Here is a 14,538-nt window from a genome sequence, read left to right as displayed (position 1 = left end):
TTCTTTTTGAGTTGAACTTCTTCAGGGCTCTGCCTGTGAACTCACTGGAACTAAGTTGAAATGACACTCTGGAACATTTTGGGTGAGATTTGCATTCGCCTATGGAAGGCAGTTTAAACATCTCGTGATACCAAAATGCATCATTTAGGCTCTCAAATGGACGGTGACTGACATGAATTATTTCAAGAATAGATCCGCGTCTCACCTCGTATGCCCCTGAAACTTTAAAGCAGTCTGGATGAAACCTTGTCTCTCCCTCTTTCTCTCTGTCTCTCTCTAAGGCTCTCGCTCTCTTTCTCTCGCTGTCTTTCTCTCTCTCTTTTCTCTCTCTCAATCTCTCTCCCCAAAGCTATATTACCTATTCTCCATACATTCCCCCTGGCCTTTTCTCCATCCATTTCGTCGTCTTCTCTCTCATTAGTTCAGCCGCTGTGACAGGGGTTCATAAATCTTTTGTTGGGAGAGGTGAGCCGGCGCCCTCCTCTCTCCTCACCTGCTGTACATCAGGTGCTCACACACTCCACACACGTGTCTTTTGCCCACTCTCTGTCAGATGCAACATGTTCTGTCAGCCATGAGATTGTTACAAGTGGCTGCGATGCGACAAAAGCTTCATCTTTGAAGGCACATGAAATTGATAGAGATTGCTGTTTTTTCAGGTACCTGCTTTTATATAAACACTCAGCTGACAGCTGGTCGCAGATTGTGCTTTAAAGGCAATCCTCCTTTGTCAATATGAAGGAGATGAAGTGATGTGAGTCTTCAACAAACTTGTTCATCAGTTCATGGCAACAAAGCTGATGCACTGTTGCCTTGGTAACTGTCCATCGCAGCCCCCTTTCCCACCCCACACAGTGTTGGTCTAGGGGTGTAAATTATTTTTATCTGCATTTTGTCCTTTCCTCCTCTGACTGTTCTATATCTAATGTAGCGTACATTGTGTTTTTAAAAGGACATGAACATTAAAGGGAAAGTTTCCCAAAAAAGAAAATTCTTTCATCATTTACTCATTTTAAACCTGTATGGGTTTCTTTCTTCTGTAGAACACAAAGAAGATATTTTGAAGAACTGAACGCCATTGACTTCCATTGTATGAATACAAAACCACCGAGACATTTCTCAATATATCTTCTTTTATGTTCCACTAAAGAAAGACTTGCATACAGATTAACACCCACATTATAGAGAATAAATGATGGGCTGAAAATCTCTTTATTATCTCTAAATGGACAAACAAACAGAAATTATTAACTGTTAAATTTAGAAAAGCCTGAATTCACACGTGCTTTTAATGTATTTATTTTAATATTCCACTATTGAGAAGAATGGGTTAAAGTCATTTGCTCTTGCGATAGGCTTCTGTTTTTGATCAGCGTTCTGCTTTTGTTAAAAACCAAATCTCCAGTAAGGGTTTGTTTTTTAGTACTCCATCTGAAATGTTTCATTTTAGTGTCGTATTATTGACATTTTCTAAATTCTTTCAACTCATTAGTAAGAATGCTCAGACATTTTTCTAATAGCTCAGGAGATTTGATGAAGTTCTCGGTTGTTTAATTTTAGTATCAATTTAGTCTCAGACGTTTCTTCAGAAATTGCTCAGAGAAATAAAAGCAGGACCTTATTGTGGAAACACGTGAAGAGTGTGGAGGAGGGCAATTAATGTGGATTGTTGCGGTCAAATAATCTGGATTAGAGGAAATCTGATGAGAATTGTTTTGAGTTCATATTGAGATCTTCAATAATATTGACTTCTGATTGCAGACGTGACAAATCTCAGTTTGACACATTGTTGACATCTCTTCTAAAGCTCTAATGACAGAGACATTTATTAGATTTCTGACTCTTTTTCACAATAGAAATATCTGAGATGCAGATGAGACTTTATTTACTTTATTTACTTTATTGAATCTCTCTGATGTCTGGAAGAGGTAAGACATGTCTGTTGTGTGTGTCGGTGTGTGACACGTCTGTTGTATGTTTTAGTCTCTTGTGAGTGTTCCTCATACAGTTACTTAATATAATGGTGTGTGATAGTAATGTGATTGAGGGCTTGTATCCGTGTGCACACGGGATGTGTTAATTGCTTTCTATGAAGTCTTTTATCAGTTAAATAAGATCCAGCCGTCTCCCCGGCAGGCGCAGGGTTCTGCTGACTCTCAGAAATGTGTGTTTGTACACGAGCTCCATACATCTGTGAGCACGGCAGAGATTCATGAGCAATACATCTGAAATTAGAGCAAGCTTCTATATGATCCATGTGCAGTATAGAAAACAAGAACAGTCATCGTTATTATAAATAAAGACCTCTGTCTCAAACGGGTGTTGCTGACCCCAGCTCAACACTACAAGATTTCATATTGTCCTTTATCGGATAAAACAAACACTCATACGGTCGTAATACACACAGTTGCGGTCTTTCCGTATTTACACATGCTAACACATCTTCATTTCTGAAAACATGTTTGGTGTTCAGAAATGAAGGAAGCTCCATTTAATTCAGTACATCCTTCTGTAGGATCCCAATGTTAAAGTTGTTTTACCGTTGTTTATTTCAAACATTATTTTAACAAATTGTAGTTTATTTTAAAAGCTTTCAGACTAATCATAATATATCGAGGCTCAGTTATTTAAACACAGACACAAAACCTTATTGTAGGAATGGGTATCAATGGGTATATTTTATTCACTAAAATTCAAGTTTAATGGCACTTATTTACAGTTTTGATTATTGCAATGCAACTTCACACAAAACAAATTGTAGAACAAACAACAGACAGAAATTGTATAGAAATACAGACACAAGAAATGATTAAAAAACAGGACGATTATGAGGATTGATTTCATAATGTGTTGCATTGTAGAACGTGTAATAATAGCAAATTCTTCATCAAACGAGTTCATCAAACACAAAATGACGGCGTGAACTTTCAGTCCTGTCTGGAACATAGTTTTCTTACATAAGTCTGTTTATGAAATCCAAACCAATAGCTCAACTTATGAATCATTATGTTGTGCATCGGACAGTTTTTAACACAGATTGTTTATGTACTTGCTTAGCATCTGAATTTGGTTTCTTTTAACCTAAGAAAGTTTTGCACCTACAATGACTAAGTCTTAACGAACTAAAGTGGACCTTAGGAAAAATCCCAACAACAAATGATAAAGTTTGTGAGGCCTGAAGTTTCATCAATAGAGTCCGAGCCGCAATGACCCGTCCAGTACAGGCTTTTTTCCACACCTCCAGAGGTTGAACACTGATGGGCTTCATAATCGCAGATGTGTTTGTGTGTGTGCAGGTCAACCTGAAGCACATCTCAGTGTCCTTGTGTGCTACTGCTCCCAGGTGAGCAATTACAGCACATGCCCAACACACACACACACACACACAGCATCAGCGGACTGTGTGAAAGAGAATCAGTCTGTCTGGCAGAGGAGGAATCCATCATTTTTATGGACGGATACAGGCAGTGAAGGGAGGTTTTTTAACAAATCTGTCCTTTACAGTTTGGACACATCTCTTCTCCTGCTGTTTGACTTCTTCTTACCCACCACATATCTCATCTGTCCCTCACATTTTGACATTTATTTGCACATCTTCGACCGGCTTCATGCAGAGGTCATTCTATAGATTTCCTGCTTTTCCGTTTCAGATTTGTGTTTTTTTCTCACACAGATCCGTTGTTTATATATTTTCCTTAATCCTTCCTTTTTTTTGCTGCTCATCCTTTTCTCATCTATCTCATTCTCAACTTTACCTAAATCTATCTCCCCAAATCTTGCCTGGAGGAAGGAGTATATCATCTTTCTGCAGTTTTAATAAAAGTGTGAATGTATTCTTGGAATATATTAAATATTCATAATTCCTGATGTGTATTAATATTGCATTATTAATATCCTGTGATGGCAGAGGTCTTCCGGGGAAATGTATCGATTTACCTGGATTCTTTTGGGAAAGGAAGGGCATCTGTGCAACACCTTTGGCTGGATGGCGAGTATTCAATGTGACATTTTGTGAATACTTATTTAGTTAAAAACACAATTTCACGTGTTCCTATAAAATTCCATTGAAAGTTCGAGTGGTAAACAAGAAGAAAAGAATGATAGTTGGATGTTACATGACATTTTTTGGAATTAATAAAAAATGTAGTAATTTTTCAGTTTTTTAAGTTTAAAAGGGTGAAGATGTACTTTTTTATTCTGTTTATAAAACATTTAATTTCTAATAATTTCTAATAATTTCTCTTTTTTCACATCAAAGGTTAAAAAATTCAAATGTAACACAAATAATGTAGGTTGTCAATTAAGTGCAGACAACTTTATTAGAATTACATTTCTCCAAATTTGCAGAAGAACTCTATAGATTGAGATATTTTTTCTTCTTCACATAATTATGTACACTAAATAAACATTCCTGAAACACAATGTGTGCAATGTTGTTTTTAATGTTTGATCTTTTCCCAAGTTGTTAATGAAAATGCATTCAAAGTTCAAAAGGTAAAATGGATGGAGACATGGAAAAAGAAATTCCACCAGATTCCTCCTTTCGGTTTCTTTCCGAACTATTTGTTTGAAATTCGGTGTAAATGCGTGTGTGAATAAATAGGATCACATGTCTCTGTCGAGGCTGGAAAGCAGTGAAGGGACGACTCGGAGGCATGTCTTCCTGGAGAGAGCTCAAACAGTCTGGCTTCACTTACGCCTTCTGAAGAGAACTATCTCCAGAGCGAGAGAGAGGGAGAGAGGGAGAGAGGGAGAGAGGGAGAGAGGGAGAGAGGGAGAGAACCAAAGTGCAGTGAAGAGAGCGGATGAATGGAACGAATGGATGGAGACGAGTGTTGATTTGATATGAGAGTCGAGCATCGTCACAGGTTCATTCTTCGGCTTTGGATGTAGAAGAACTCCCTCAAATGTAACGGTAACGTATATCAACTCAACATTTATTCATCTTTCCTGTGACCCACTTTAAAGTGTAGTCTGAACGGGGCACAGTGTGTTTGTGTATCTCATGCATGTGTTCTTGCGTTTCCGTGATGTTTGGTTTAAACCGAGATCAAACGTCTCATTGCAGTTGCTGAAGTTGTCTCCTGACTCATAATCCATCTGCTCGGTGAAGCTCTAAGCGTTTGCGTACAGCCAGTAAAACAGGACAGAGGCTCTTTCAGTTGAAGGTGAACATGTTGTCGATGACAAACTGGAACTTTCCGGGTTCCACAGACTTGACGAGCCATGGAAAGCATCCTACGGAGTGGATCCATGTCCCTCGATGGCTCTGAATGGGACGGGTGCTGAATTCAGATCCTCTATGTCGTTGACGGACAGAAGCGACAGCCGCTGGGTGATGGAGCAGAAGGTGTCTCTGGTTCTCAATAATTCAATGGATTGTAATGAGAGTGAAAACGGAAACAGGTCAGACTTTTTGACCTCGATGTCTGTGCAGAAGAACTGGGTGGCTCTGTTGATTTCTCTGGTCATTATCATCACAGTGACGGGGAATATTCTGGTCATCATGGCCGTGAGTCTGGAGAGAAAGTTACAGAACGCCACCAACTACTTCTTGAGGTCTTTGGCCTTTACAGACATGCTTCTGGGTATCCTGGTGATGCCAGTGGCCATGGTGACCATCCTCTACGGTGAGTTTATTTATGCGTTTCATTTAAATCTCAATTTAGTCTCAAATGTTTCTTTTAAAATCGCTTAGGAAAAAGAAATACAAATGGGAGTTGAAACACACGAAGAGTATGGGGGTTTAAACAAATGTGGAAAGAGGTCAAATAATCTGGATTGGAGTCAATTTGATGTGAAATGTTCAAGTTCGTATTGAGATCTTCAATAATGTTTACTTTTGATTACAGACACGACACATCTGAGCAATTTCTGACTGTTAACAGGAGAAATGTCAGAGACAGACAAGCTCTCCGTTTACTCTCATTGATGTCTAGTAGAAATAATTGAGATATCAAAGACGATTTTTTTCTGTTTATCAAGGGATTTCATATTGATCAACAGTTGGAAGTTTACCTAAAAAAAAAAGAAAGAAGATTCATTAAAATATGAAATGCTGTTCATTAGCAAAAAAGCAAAAGTAATGAGGCAGCAACCTTTGGTGCTGGGTGTTAAGACACCCAATTTTTGACTTGTTTTTTACATCATTTTGAGCACACTGTAAAAAAATCGGTGTAAAATTACAGTTTTTTACAGTGCAGTTCTACAGAATATATTGTGAACACATTCTCATCCTCAGAGTAAAACATTATACATCCTCCAGTAATGTTCTTCTAGGTCAAAGTGTGATCTTGTTGGTAATATTTGTAAATTTGAAATCATGTGTTTTTCTTCCCAACTCTGCAGGAAGGTGATTTATTTCTGTGCATAATGAGTGTGTGTTTGGCCGTCTGCTGTGTCTTAAATTAGCCGTCTTGTATTTACGCATGGAGAGAGAAATCCCTCTTCCCCTGACTTCCATCGCTTTGATGAAGAATCAATTATGCAGTCATGATGCTTTGCTTTGGTGTGTGTTTGAGCTACAAAAAAGTGTGAAGGTTCCGTTCTAATGTCCCGAATAATTTATGACAGAGGATTATAAAACACGACACTTTCTCCTAATAATGTCCGAATGACAGCTGGCCCTGCCGACACACAACTCAATTATTTATTTTCCTCTGTTCTTCCTGTGTCGGCGAAGTTTATCATTTGTAGATAATCACACTTTACACATCGATACTTTATATAGCATTTATATAGCGTAATTTGTTTCCAGATCAACCTTGCAAATGTAAACAATCTAATGTCAAAATAAGATGATAGTGAGCAGTTTAGTCTGAAAACAAAACAAAAATGACAATAAGTGAATTCGCCAAACTTTTGCTCATCACACATTCTGAGCAAACACGCCTCCTATTATTGACAAAACTCACTGTTATTCATTTGCATTGCGTTATTACCTGGAAACCTGTGGAAAGCAGGTGGTAAACAGATGTTTGTGTACATTTAGCATTGATCGTGACAGCAGTTATTCATCAAATGATGATCAGGGATGGACATCCAGACGCGCACCCGGCCGTCTGAAGCACTTTCTGCATTTTAAAGAGCTGATGCAGCTGCCTTGATTACAGTGTGAATTGATCATAGCCGTTGAGAGAGAGAGCCGCCACTACGGAAGTTCAACATTTTTGCGTGTCATGCAATTCATGGAGCATTCGGATAGTTCCAAGAAGTGATGTTTTCTCTTTAATTGGTTCATGTCTTTCATTTTTTATTCATTAAATGACTTAAGCCTTTCAATGGGTTAAAAGTTTGTCACAATCGGTTTGTTTAGCCGCAGATCCATGCGTTACCAGTAACTTCCGGGAACTATTGAGAGCCTCCGTGAACCGCCATTGCTGTGAAAAAACGGTTCCATTAGAGACGACACTCTCTCTCTCAATGGCTCTGGAATTGATGCGGTATATCGCCACAAAAATATTTTTGAAATATAAGCAGTTTACAAGAATCTATAATAACCATCATATTAGAAATAGTGTCTATTATTAGGTGTTAATATCTTAATTCATCACGAGTATCTGGTTGACACTCCAACATATACAGAAGATGCTGTTCTACCCGTGCCACAATCACTCTCTTCTCCATCCTATGCTCACATGTGACGTGTGAATTTTTCACATATATCACAATATTATCATTATAACGACGGTATATTGATGCTGTGAAAATCTGATATTGTGACAGCACTAGCGTTCAGTATTTTTCATAGCCATATAACTAGCACGGATCCACAGTTTAAGGACAGACTCAAGGGCAAACTGTGTTCAGAACAGATTTTGTGGACGTGTTTGCTTTTTGGCAAATGTCATGAAATAAATCAGATGTAAAAAAAACGAACGGTGCATGTAGATAAACAGAACAATCTATTCATTTGTGAATTTTGCCCTGAAGGTATTTTATTATGATTTTCTAGCCTACGTTTTCTTTCTTTCTGACAGATGTCTTTGTCTTGAGTATACTGAGACGTATAGATTAAAAAAATCTGTAAAAAAACCCAGAAAATTTTCTGTAAAGTGAAAAAACAGAAATATACCGTAAAATATATTTGGTTCTGTGAAATTATAGGATATAAGGATATGTACTATATTTTTTCCTTGATTTTTCTTGTAAACGCATCGTCTTAATCTGTAGTTTTATAGTACTTGAATGTATTTCAAAAATAAACTGTAAAAAAACACATCTTGTTTAAAAAAAAAGGAAATTTTCTTGCAGCTGGCATTAGCTGGAGCGCAAAAAATAAACTGTAAAATAACAGGTTTTCCCAGTAAAATTATATTTCCCCTATTTAACTTTTAATGATTTTGTATTAAAAAACAATCTGTACAAAAACAGTCAAAATCTGTTTTTACATTTTACATGGAAAATCTGTAAAAAAAGAACAGTGAGCTGTGGTTCTGATATCTTTGCCTCCTTATTCCCATATCAATAATGTAATGTTATTATATACCTGAGTAAAAGCAGGTATAGCCTACATGAAACCATGAATGTGAAGATCCAGGTGCCGCTACAAAGCGTGGTTCTCTGTTTAATCTGAACCTGTCATGACAACTCATGATTTGATTTCACAGAGAACAGCAGTTTCAGTGACGGTGATGTCGATGAGTAAAACTGTCCAGACTCTCATCAGGTTCAGCTTGCTCTTGTTCTCAATAAAACAAAGACACACAAGCTCTTCCAAAACATCTCAGTTCTCCTGTCGTCAGCAGAATAAAGGGCTGATCCTCGTGAAACACAAAGCTTTGTTTTGACATTGAGGATTATTAACAACGAGAACCATATCCCAAGATAATTATTGAAGATTTTTGAGCGGGACGTTTTCTAAAGGAAAGCGTGGGTGCTTGCCTAAAGTTCTCCAGCACAATGAGATCAGTGTGGTTGTCATGCAACCTTCTCCCTACTGCATACGATATCTTTACATATGGATCGGATCTCTCTTTAGATGAAGTTTTCTGTGTTTGTTTACCCTAAAAAATATACTTATGTGCAAATAATGAGTCTTTCTTCAGTGGAACACAAAAGAAGATCTTTTGAGAAACGTTCACACAATGGAAGTAAATGGGGCAATGTCGTCTTTTGAGTTCTATAAAAGAAAGTCATACAGGTTCAGAATGGATTTTCATTTTTCACGTATTCGTATTGTTTTCTGTTTCTTGTATTATGAATACACAACATGTTGGAGAATGTAACGCTCTTTGCATGTTTTTAGGTTACACTTGGCCCCTGCCCTCGGCCCTGTGTCCCGTCTGGATCTACCTAGACGTTCTCTTCTCCACCGCTTCCATCATGCACCTGTGCGCCATCTCTCTGGACCGCTACATCGCCATCCGCAACCCTATCCACCACAGCCGCTCAAACTCTCTGACTAGAGCCCGTGTTAAGATCACGGCAGCCTGGACCATCTCTGTAAGTAAGTGATTGATCCTCCAAACTCAGGAGGAAATTGCTTTCCAGCTCGATTCTGAAACGCTAAACAAGTGAGATTGCATCAATTACGGTTGGTATGCACAACAAGCTGCGTTCTCACTCTCTGCCTCTCTCTCTTCTTTTGTCTCCATCTGTCTCAAGTTATCTCCATGCCCGTCCCGGTCCTCGGCCTTCACGATCGCTCCAAAGTCTTCCACAACGAGAGCTGCCAGCTGACGGACGACAACTTCGTGCTGATCGGCTCTTTTGTGGCGTTCTTCATCCCGCTCATCATCATGGTGGTCACCTACGTCCTCACCGTCAGCGCTCTGCAGAGCGAAGCCACACTGTGCCTCGACCAGCTCATCGTGCGTCCAAAGTGGTCGTCCACCGTCGGCCTCCTCCCGCGAGGCTCGCTTACCTCCGAGCGCCTCTTCTCCCGTTCCTCTCTCTGTCGCCACGGCGACGGGTCGGCCCGAGGCTCCGGCCGACGCACTATGCAGTCTATCAATAACGAACAGAAGGCCTCGAAAGTTCTGGGAGTGGTCTTCCTGCTCTTCGTCATCATGTGGTGTCCGTTCTTCGTCACAAACGTGATGGCGGTGGTCTGCGGTTCGGCGTGCGACGAGCATTTGGTGGGCGGGCTGATGAACGTGTTCGTGTGGGTGGGTTACCTGTCGTCCGCCGTCAACCCTTTCATCTACACGCTTTTCAATAAGACGTACCGCGCCGCCTTCGCCAGGTACATGCGCTGCCACTACCGTGAGGAACGGAGGCCTCTGCAGCTGATCCTGGTGAACACCATCCCTCCTCTGGCATTCAGCTCCTCTCTGAGGGAGGGGAGGGGGGAGGACTTTTCTCGCAAAGACAAATCTAAATCTGCACATGCACAAAACAAGCAGGAGCGGGATGAGGTTGTGAGTCATGTGTGAGAGGCTTTTTTTAACGGACAAACACCTGTACACCTGGCATTCACATGTGAGATCAAAACAGTCTGACAGCACCTTAATTTAAAATTACCCATGAGGCAGTGCGATTCGCCAGGGAACATTTGAGACATATTGGTTATCATTTTTCGTAATTTTGGCACAGACACTGAAGTGTTTCAGTGAACAACATCCCATTAGCTTTTTTTATTCGAGCACGCTTTGTTCCTGCACTAAAATCTCCACTCACTCCTTTCTGGTCACTAGATCTCTGTTAGCATTGTTGCCTTTCAAAGTAAGAAAATCCAATAGACCTTTTTACATTTTTTATAAAGAATTTCGAATACTTTATAATTCTGTAAATTCCCAGCTAACCCGTAATGTTCTCAGAAAGTTGGTTAACATTCTCTTAAAGTCTTTTTTGCAGTCATTCTAAAGAGCTAAATAAATTTAAGTGCTAAATGCGCATAAAGTGTTGTATAAACATTGGTATAACATTGGTTAATGAGGGCATGTTATTTTTTTCATTGTTAGTGAAATGCACTTCAATAGTGAAGTGAACATTCAGAAATCAAATTTTCGTAACTTGGCAATATAAGCTAAATGTTATCAAAAAGTGTTCATGCAATCAAAATTATTGCTAAATGCTCTAAAAAAAGGTAATTAAAACACTGTTAAACTTTAATCAAAATGGTTAAACTTACAAAAAAAAAAGTTACCTGCTTGCCTTAAACTTTTAAGTTATTCAACCTAAAAATATTAGCTAACACAGCAAGTTTACATCAAATTTGTTGAGTTAACTAATATTTTTAAGTTTTAAGTTAAGAATCATCCAATTGGTAAATGTTGGAAGGCTATTTATTTTTTCATTGTTAGTGGAGTTTAAAAACCATCGGAAATAAAATTTGTTTTACTTAATATAAACAATATTAGCAGAATGTTTGCTAATGTTCTCTAAAAGTTCTCTCAAAGTTGTTTAAAAGTGTTCTTTTTCTATTTTAAAGGGCATTCAATCCACATTTTATATGATTCCTAAACTCTCTAAAAACCTTATAAAACATTGGTATAAAACATTATTCTTTCATTGTTAGTTTAGATAATTTAGCAATGTTAGCGAAATATTCTAACATTTTTGTTAGTTTGCATGAGTATTTCTTTTTGGTTAGCAGTAAAAAGTAGGTGAGTCATGTTTTTCTGGTGTTATAAAGCATGATAAGATCTTGAAACATCGGGTATAAATGCAACCCAGATAAAAATAGACACATATGTTAATGCCAAGTGTAAATAAGATCTTTGTAGGCCTGGATGTAAAAAACTCTTTTTCTTTTAACTTGTCCAGCATCAGCACAGATAATAGAGAAGCAATAAAGCTTTTGGTAAAACCTCTTTTGTACAGGATTTGTAAAATACTTTTATTTGTTAAATAATCGTAAAGCTCATTGGAGTTTGATGATAATCCAGAATGTTTATACAGAGATTCAATGGTGAAAACAAGAACCAGTGTGAATGAAACTGTTTTTGTCATTTCTTGTATTTAAGAGTTCATCTTCCATATGAAGTTGATTAATTTATTAATATTACACTGTACATATCGCTGTAAAGATTTGTGTATGATATGTGGCTAGATGAAATAAAGGTTTCAAGGAAGATTTTCCAGTCATTTTTGTTGAGCCAGAGATGGGTGGATGGGACGGGATTCGACAAACAAACACGCGAACAATTCGCCCCGAATCATTACATGCCATCTGAATGAAAAACAAATGCAGATAAAGTGAAGTGGGTGGTCAACAACAGAATAGCTTGGAACACTGAGTAGTGCTAAATGAAAGTGTCTAAACAGTGCTCTTTCAGTCCTATCAGACATGAGAAACATTCTGTTCTCAACAGCTCTGTCAGAGAAGCGCAGTACTGTTCTGCAGGGCCTGGAGTCCTGTGGGTTTGATTGGAAAGTTCTTCTGTGGTTTGACGGAAAGTGTGCTGTCTAAATTGAGGTCGAAAACAACAATAGAAAAATATACACTTTCAAACACTTGTTTTCTGTCACTAGCGCCATCTTGTGCAACTAGTCCATTTTTTATTAACTGTATAAAATGTACATACAAAATAGGAATACAATCTTAATTCAAAATATAGACACATAAGCACCTTTGTTTGAGCATACAATCACAATAAAAATTGAAAAACTAAATAAAATAAAAAGACAGCGAAAAGCTTATTTAAATTAACTGAAAACGTGAAATCCAAGTGAGGGCTTTAGTATTTTAAAACCATTTTAATGTCTTTTTACTTTTGCTGTTAGGTGATATTGATGGAATTCTCATCATCAAACTCCGTTTTCGGAAGTCGGTACACTCGGCGGCCATGTTTGCATCATGTGTCTACGTCATAGCAATTCTTTATAGAATGTCTATGCTGTAAAATGTACTGGAAGGTGTTTATAAGCTTTTATGTTTCATGCATAATTTTTTGATTTTGTCGAATATTTAGATATTTTAAAAATCTTGTGGTAAGTATTAGTCATCTTGTTAAATTGTATTATGTTTCTACACTAGCCATAGCAAATATAGCTTTAGTATTCTCTGTTTAAAAATATAGAAACCATAGAAACATTTTGCTGTATTTAATGGTTATAGTGGGAAAAATTGGTTTTATGGGAACTATAAAGATGTCTGTGTCTCTACTCTTAATACCGGGTTCTGTTGGTGGGATGTGATCTGGTGGATGGGAACCAATCGAACACCTGAAATCCTTCTGGAATAAGACCCAAAACACACTACATGAAGGAATTTTGTACTGGTTTTATTGGTAAACAGCTGATGGTTCATAATTGTATTTCTAGAAACCATTCGTTTGTTTGTTTTATTTCAGCAGGCTTACCATGGTACATTCTTGAGGGCTACATTCTCGGATGTTGCTGTAATTGAGTGTCAAAGGACAATTGAAAATTCATGACAGTCATGTGGATGTCCTTCTGCCATGAGAGAGAGAGAGAGAGAGAGAGAGAGAGAGAGAGAGAGAGATAGAGAGATAGAGAGAGCAGTATAACAACACAACACACCGTGAACATAAACCTTCATGCGATGTATGGATCCACCTGGTGTGCACTATGGGTAAGCTGACCTGAGTCTCTCAATTGTTCAACTGATCTTTAATAATTCTTTAATTCTTACTATTAAACTGCAGTTCTCTTCACAGTTTATAGAGATTTAGATTGCTGTATTGACGTGGGATAAAACGCCTTTACTTTCCTCGTTTGATTTACTCTAATTTATCTTTCTATTTCTATTTCCATTTTTATGTCTTTACCATTTCAGTGTTTTTCTTAATGGATGAGTTTATGAGATTTCAGTGGCTATCCGTGTTCCATAGGTGTTAGTACACACACAGCCTAAAAATAAATCCCTTTTTAGAAGCCTTTTCTCATCTGTAAGTCGCTTTGAATAAAGGCGTCTGCTAAATGACTAAATGCAATGTAAATGTAGAAAGCTGTGGTGTTTCACAGACTGTATCACAAAACTTTGCCTGTCCAAAAACACATGTCAGTGTCCTTTAAAAAAGCTATTTTATGTCATTTTTGTGTCAACTTGTTTTAAAGATGTCAATTTAAAGTAAAACGTTTTCATCAACTTCATCAGTATATTAAGCATTAAAGATTATCACGTGTGCACCCTGGTGGAAAAACACACATATTACATCACAGTCTCTTGTTTTATTGCAACAGGTTGTAAATGTTGCACTTACAAATCTGACAGTGGTAATAATAAGTGTAATATCAACAGTAATAATTCAATGACGGTCATTAATAATTAATGACTAGTAACAAGATTTTCTGGAAAATATATAACGCAGTAACTGATATTTTAGGGAAATACTTTTCAGAGGATCAGAGATATTCTACTGGGTTTAATGGTTATAATGGGAAATAGTTTTAATGGAAACATGATGTCTTTGGGTCTCTGCAGGTCATGTGTTGGGTTCTATACGAGTGGTTTTATTTGGTGGAGGGGAACCCATAGAATTCTAATAAATCCTGCTGAAATATGCTGTTGTTGATCTAAATGAGAGAGAGAGAGAGAGAGAGAGAGAGAGAGAAAGAGAGAGTGACGCGTGCAACACACGTTTGTTTAGTTGTGCACTCGGCAACGTAGTTTAGTTGAATCATTTACAG

The 14,538-nt window shown here is 37.9% G+C and overlaps 1 protein-coding gene across 1 annotated transcript; it reads left to right on the top strand.

The window, feature by feature from the left end:
• Positions 1 to 5,263: 5,263 nt before the first annotated feature.
• On the top strand, positions 5,264 to 10,376 carry htr2ab (5-hydroxytryptamine (serotonin) receptor 2A, genome duplicate b). Its single transcript, XM_056750060.1, has 3 exons — positions 5,264 to 5,630; positions 9,248 to 9,448; positions 9,607 to 10,376. The coding sequence occupies exons 1-3, from the start codon at positions 5,264 to 5,266 to the stop codon at positions 10,374 to 10,376; spliced, it is 1,338 nt and encodes a 445-aa protein (XP_056606038.1).
• The last annotated feature ends 4,162 nt before the right edge of the window (positions 10,377 to 14,538 follow it).

The sequence above is a fragment of the Triplophysa dalaica genome, chromosome 6 (genome assembly GCF_015846415.1).
Source record: "Triplophysa dalaica isolate WHDGS20190420 chromosome 6, ASM1584641v1, whole genome shotgun sequence".
NCBI classification, from domain to species: Eukaryota; Metazoa; Chordata; class Actinopteri; order Cypriniformes; family Nemacheilidae; genus Triplophysa; species Triplophysa dalaica.
Note: the sequence above shows the minus strand (reverse complement) of the source record. Positions and strands in the feature narration are given on the sequence as shown.

What these genes read in the sequence shown, in the direction of transcription:
- htr2ab (XM_056750060.1), top strand. Translation starts at nt 5,264, where the DNA reads ATGGCTCTGAATGGGACGGGTGCTGAATTCAGATCCTCTATGTCGTTG. An exon ending in CATGGTGACCATCCTCTACG is followed by an intron (nt 5,631 to 9,247) that starts GTGAGTTTATTT and finishes GCATGTTTTTAG; the next exon opens with GTTACACTTGGCCCCTGCCC. An exon ending in AGCCTGGACCATCTCTGTAA is followed by an intron (nt 9,449 to 9,606) that starts GTAAGTGATTGA and finishes ATCTGTCTCAAG; the next exon opens with TTATCTCCATGCCCGTCCCG.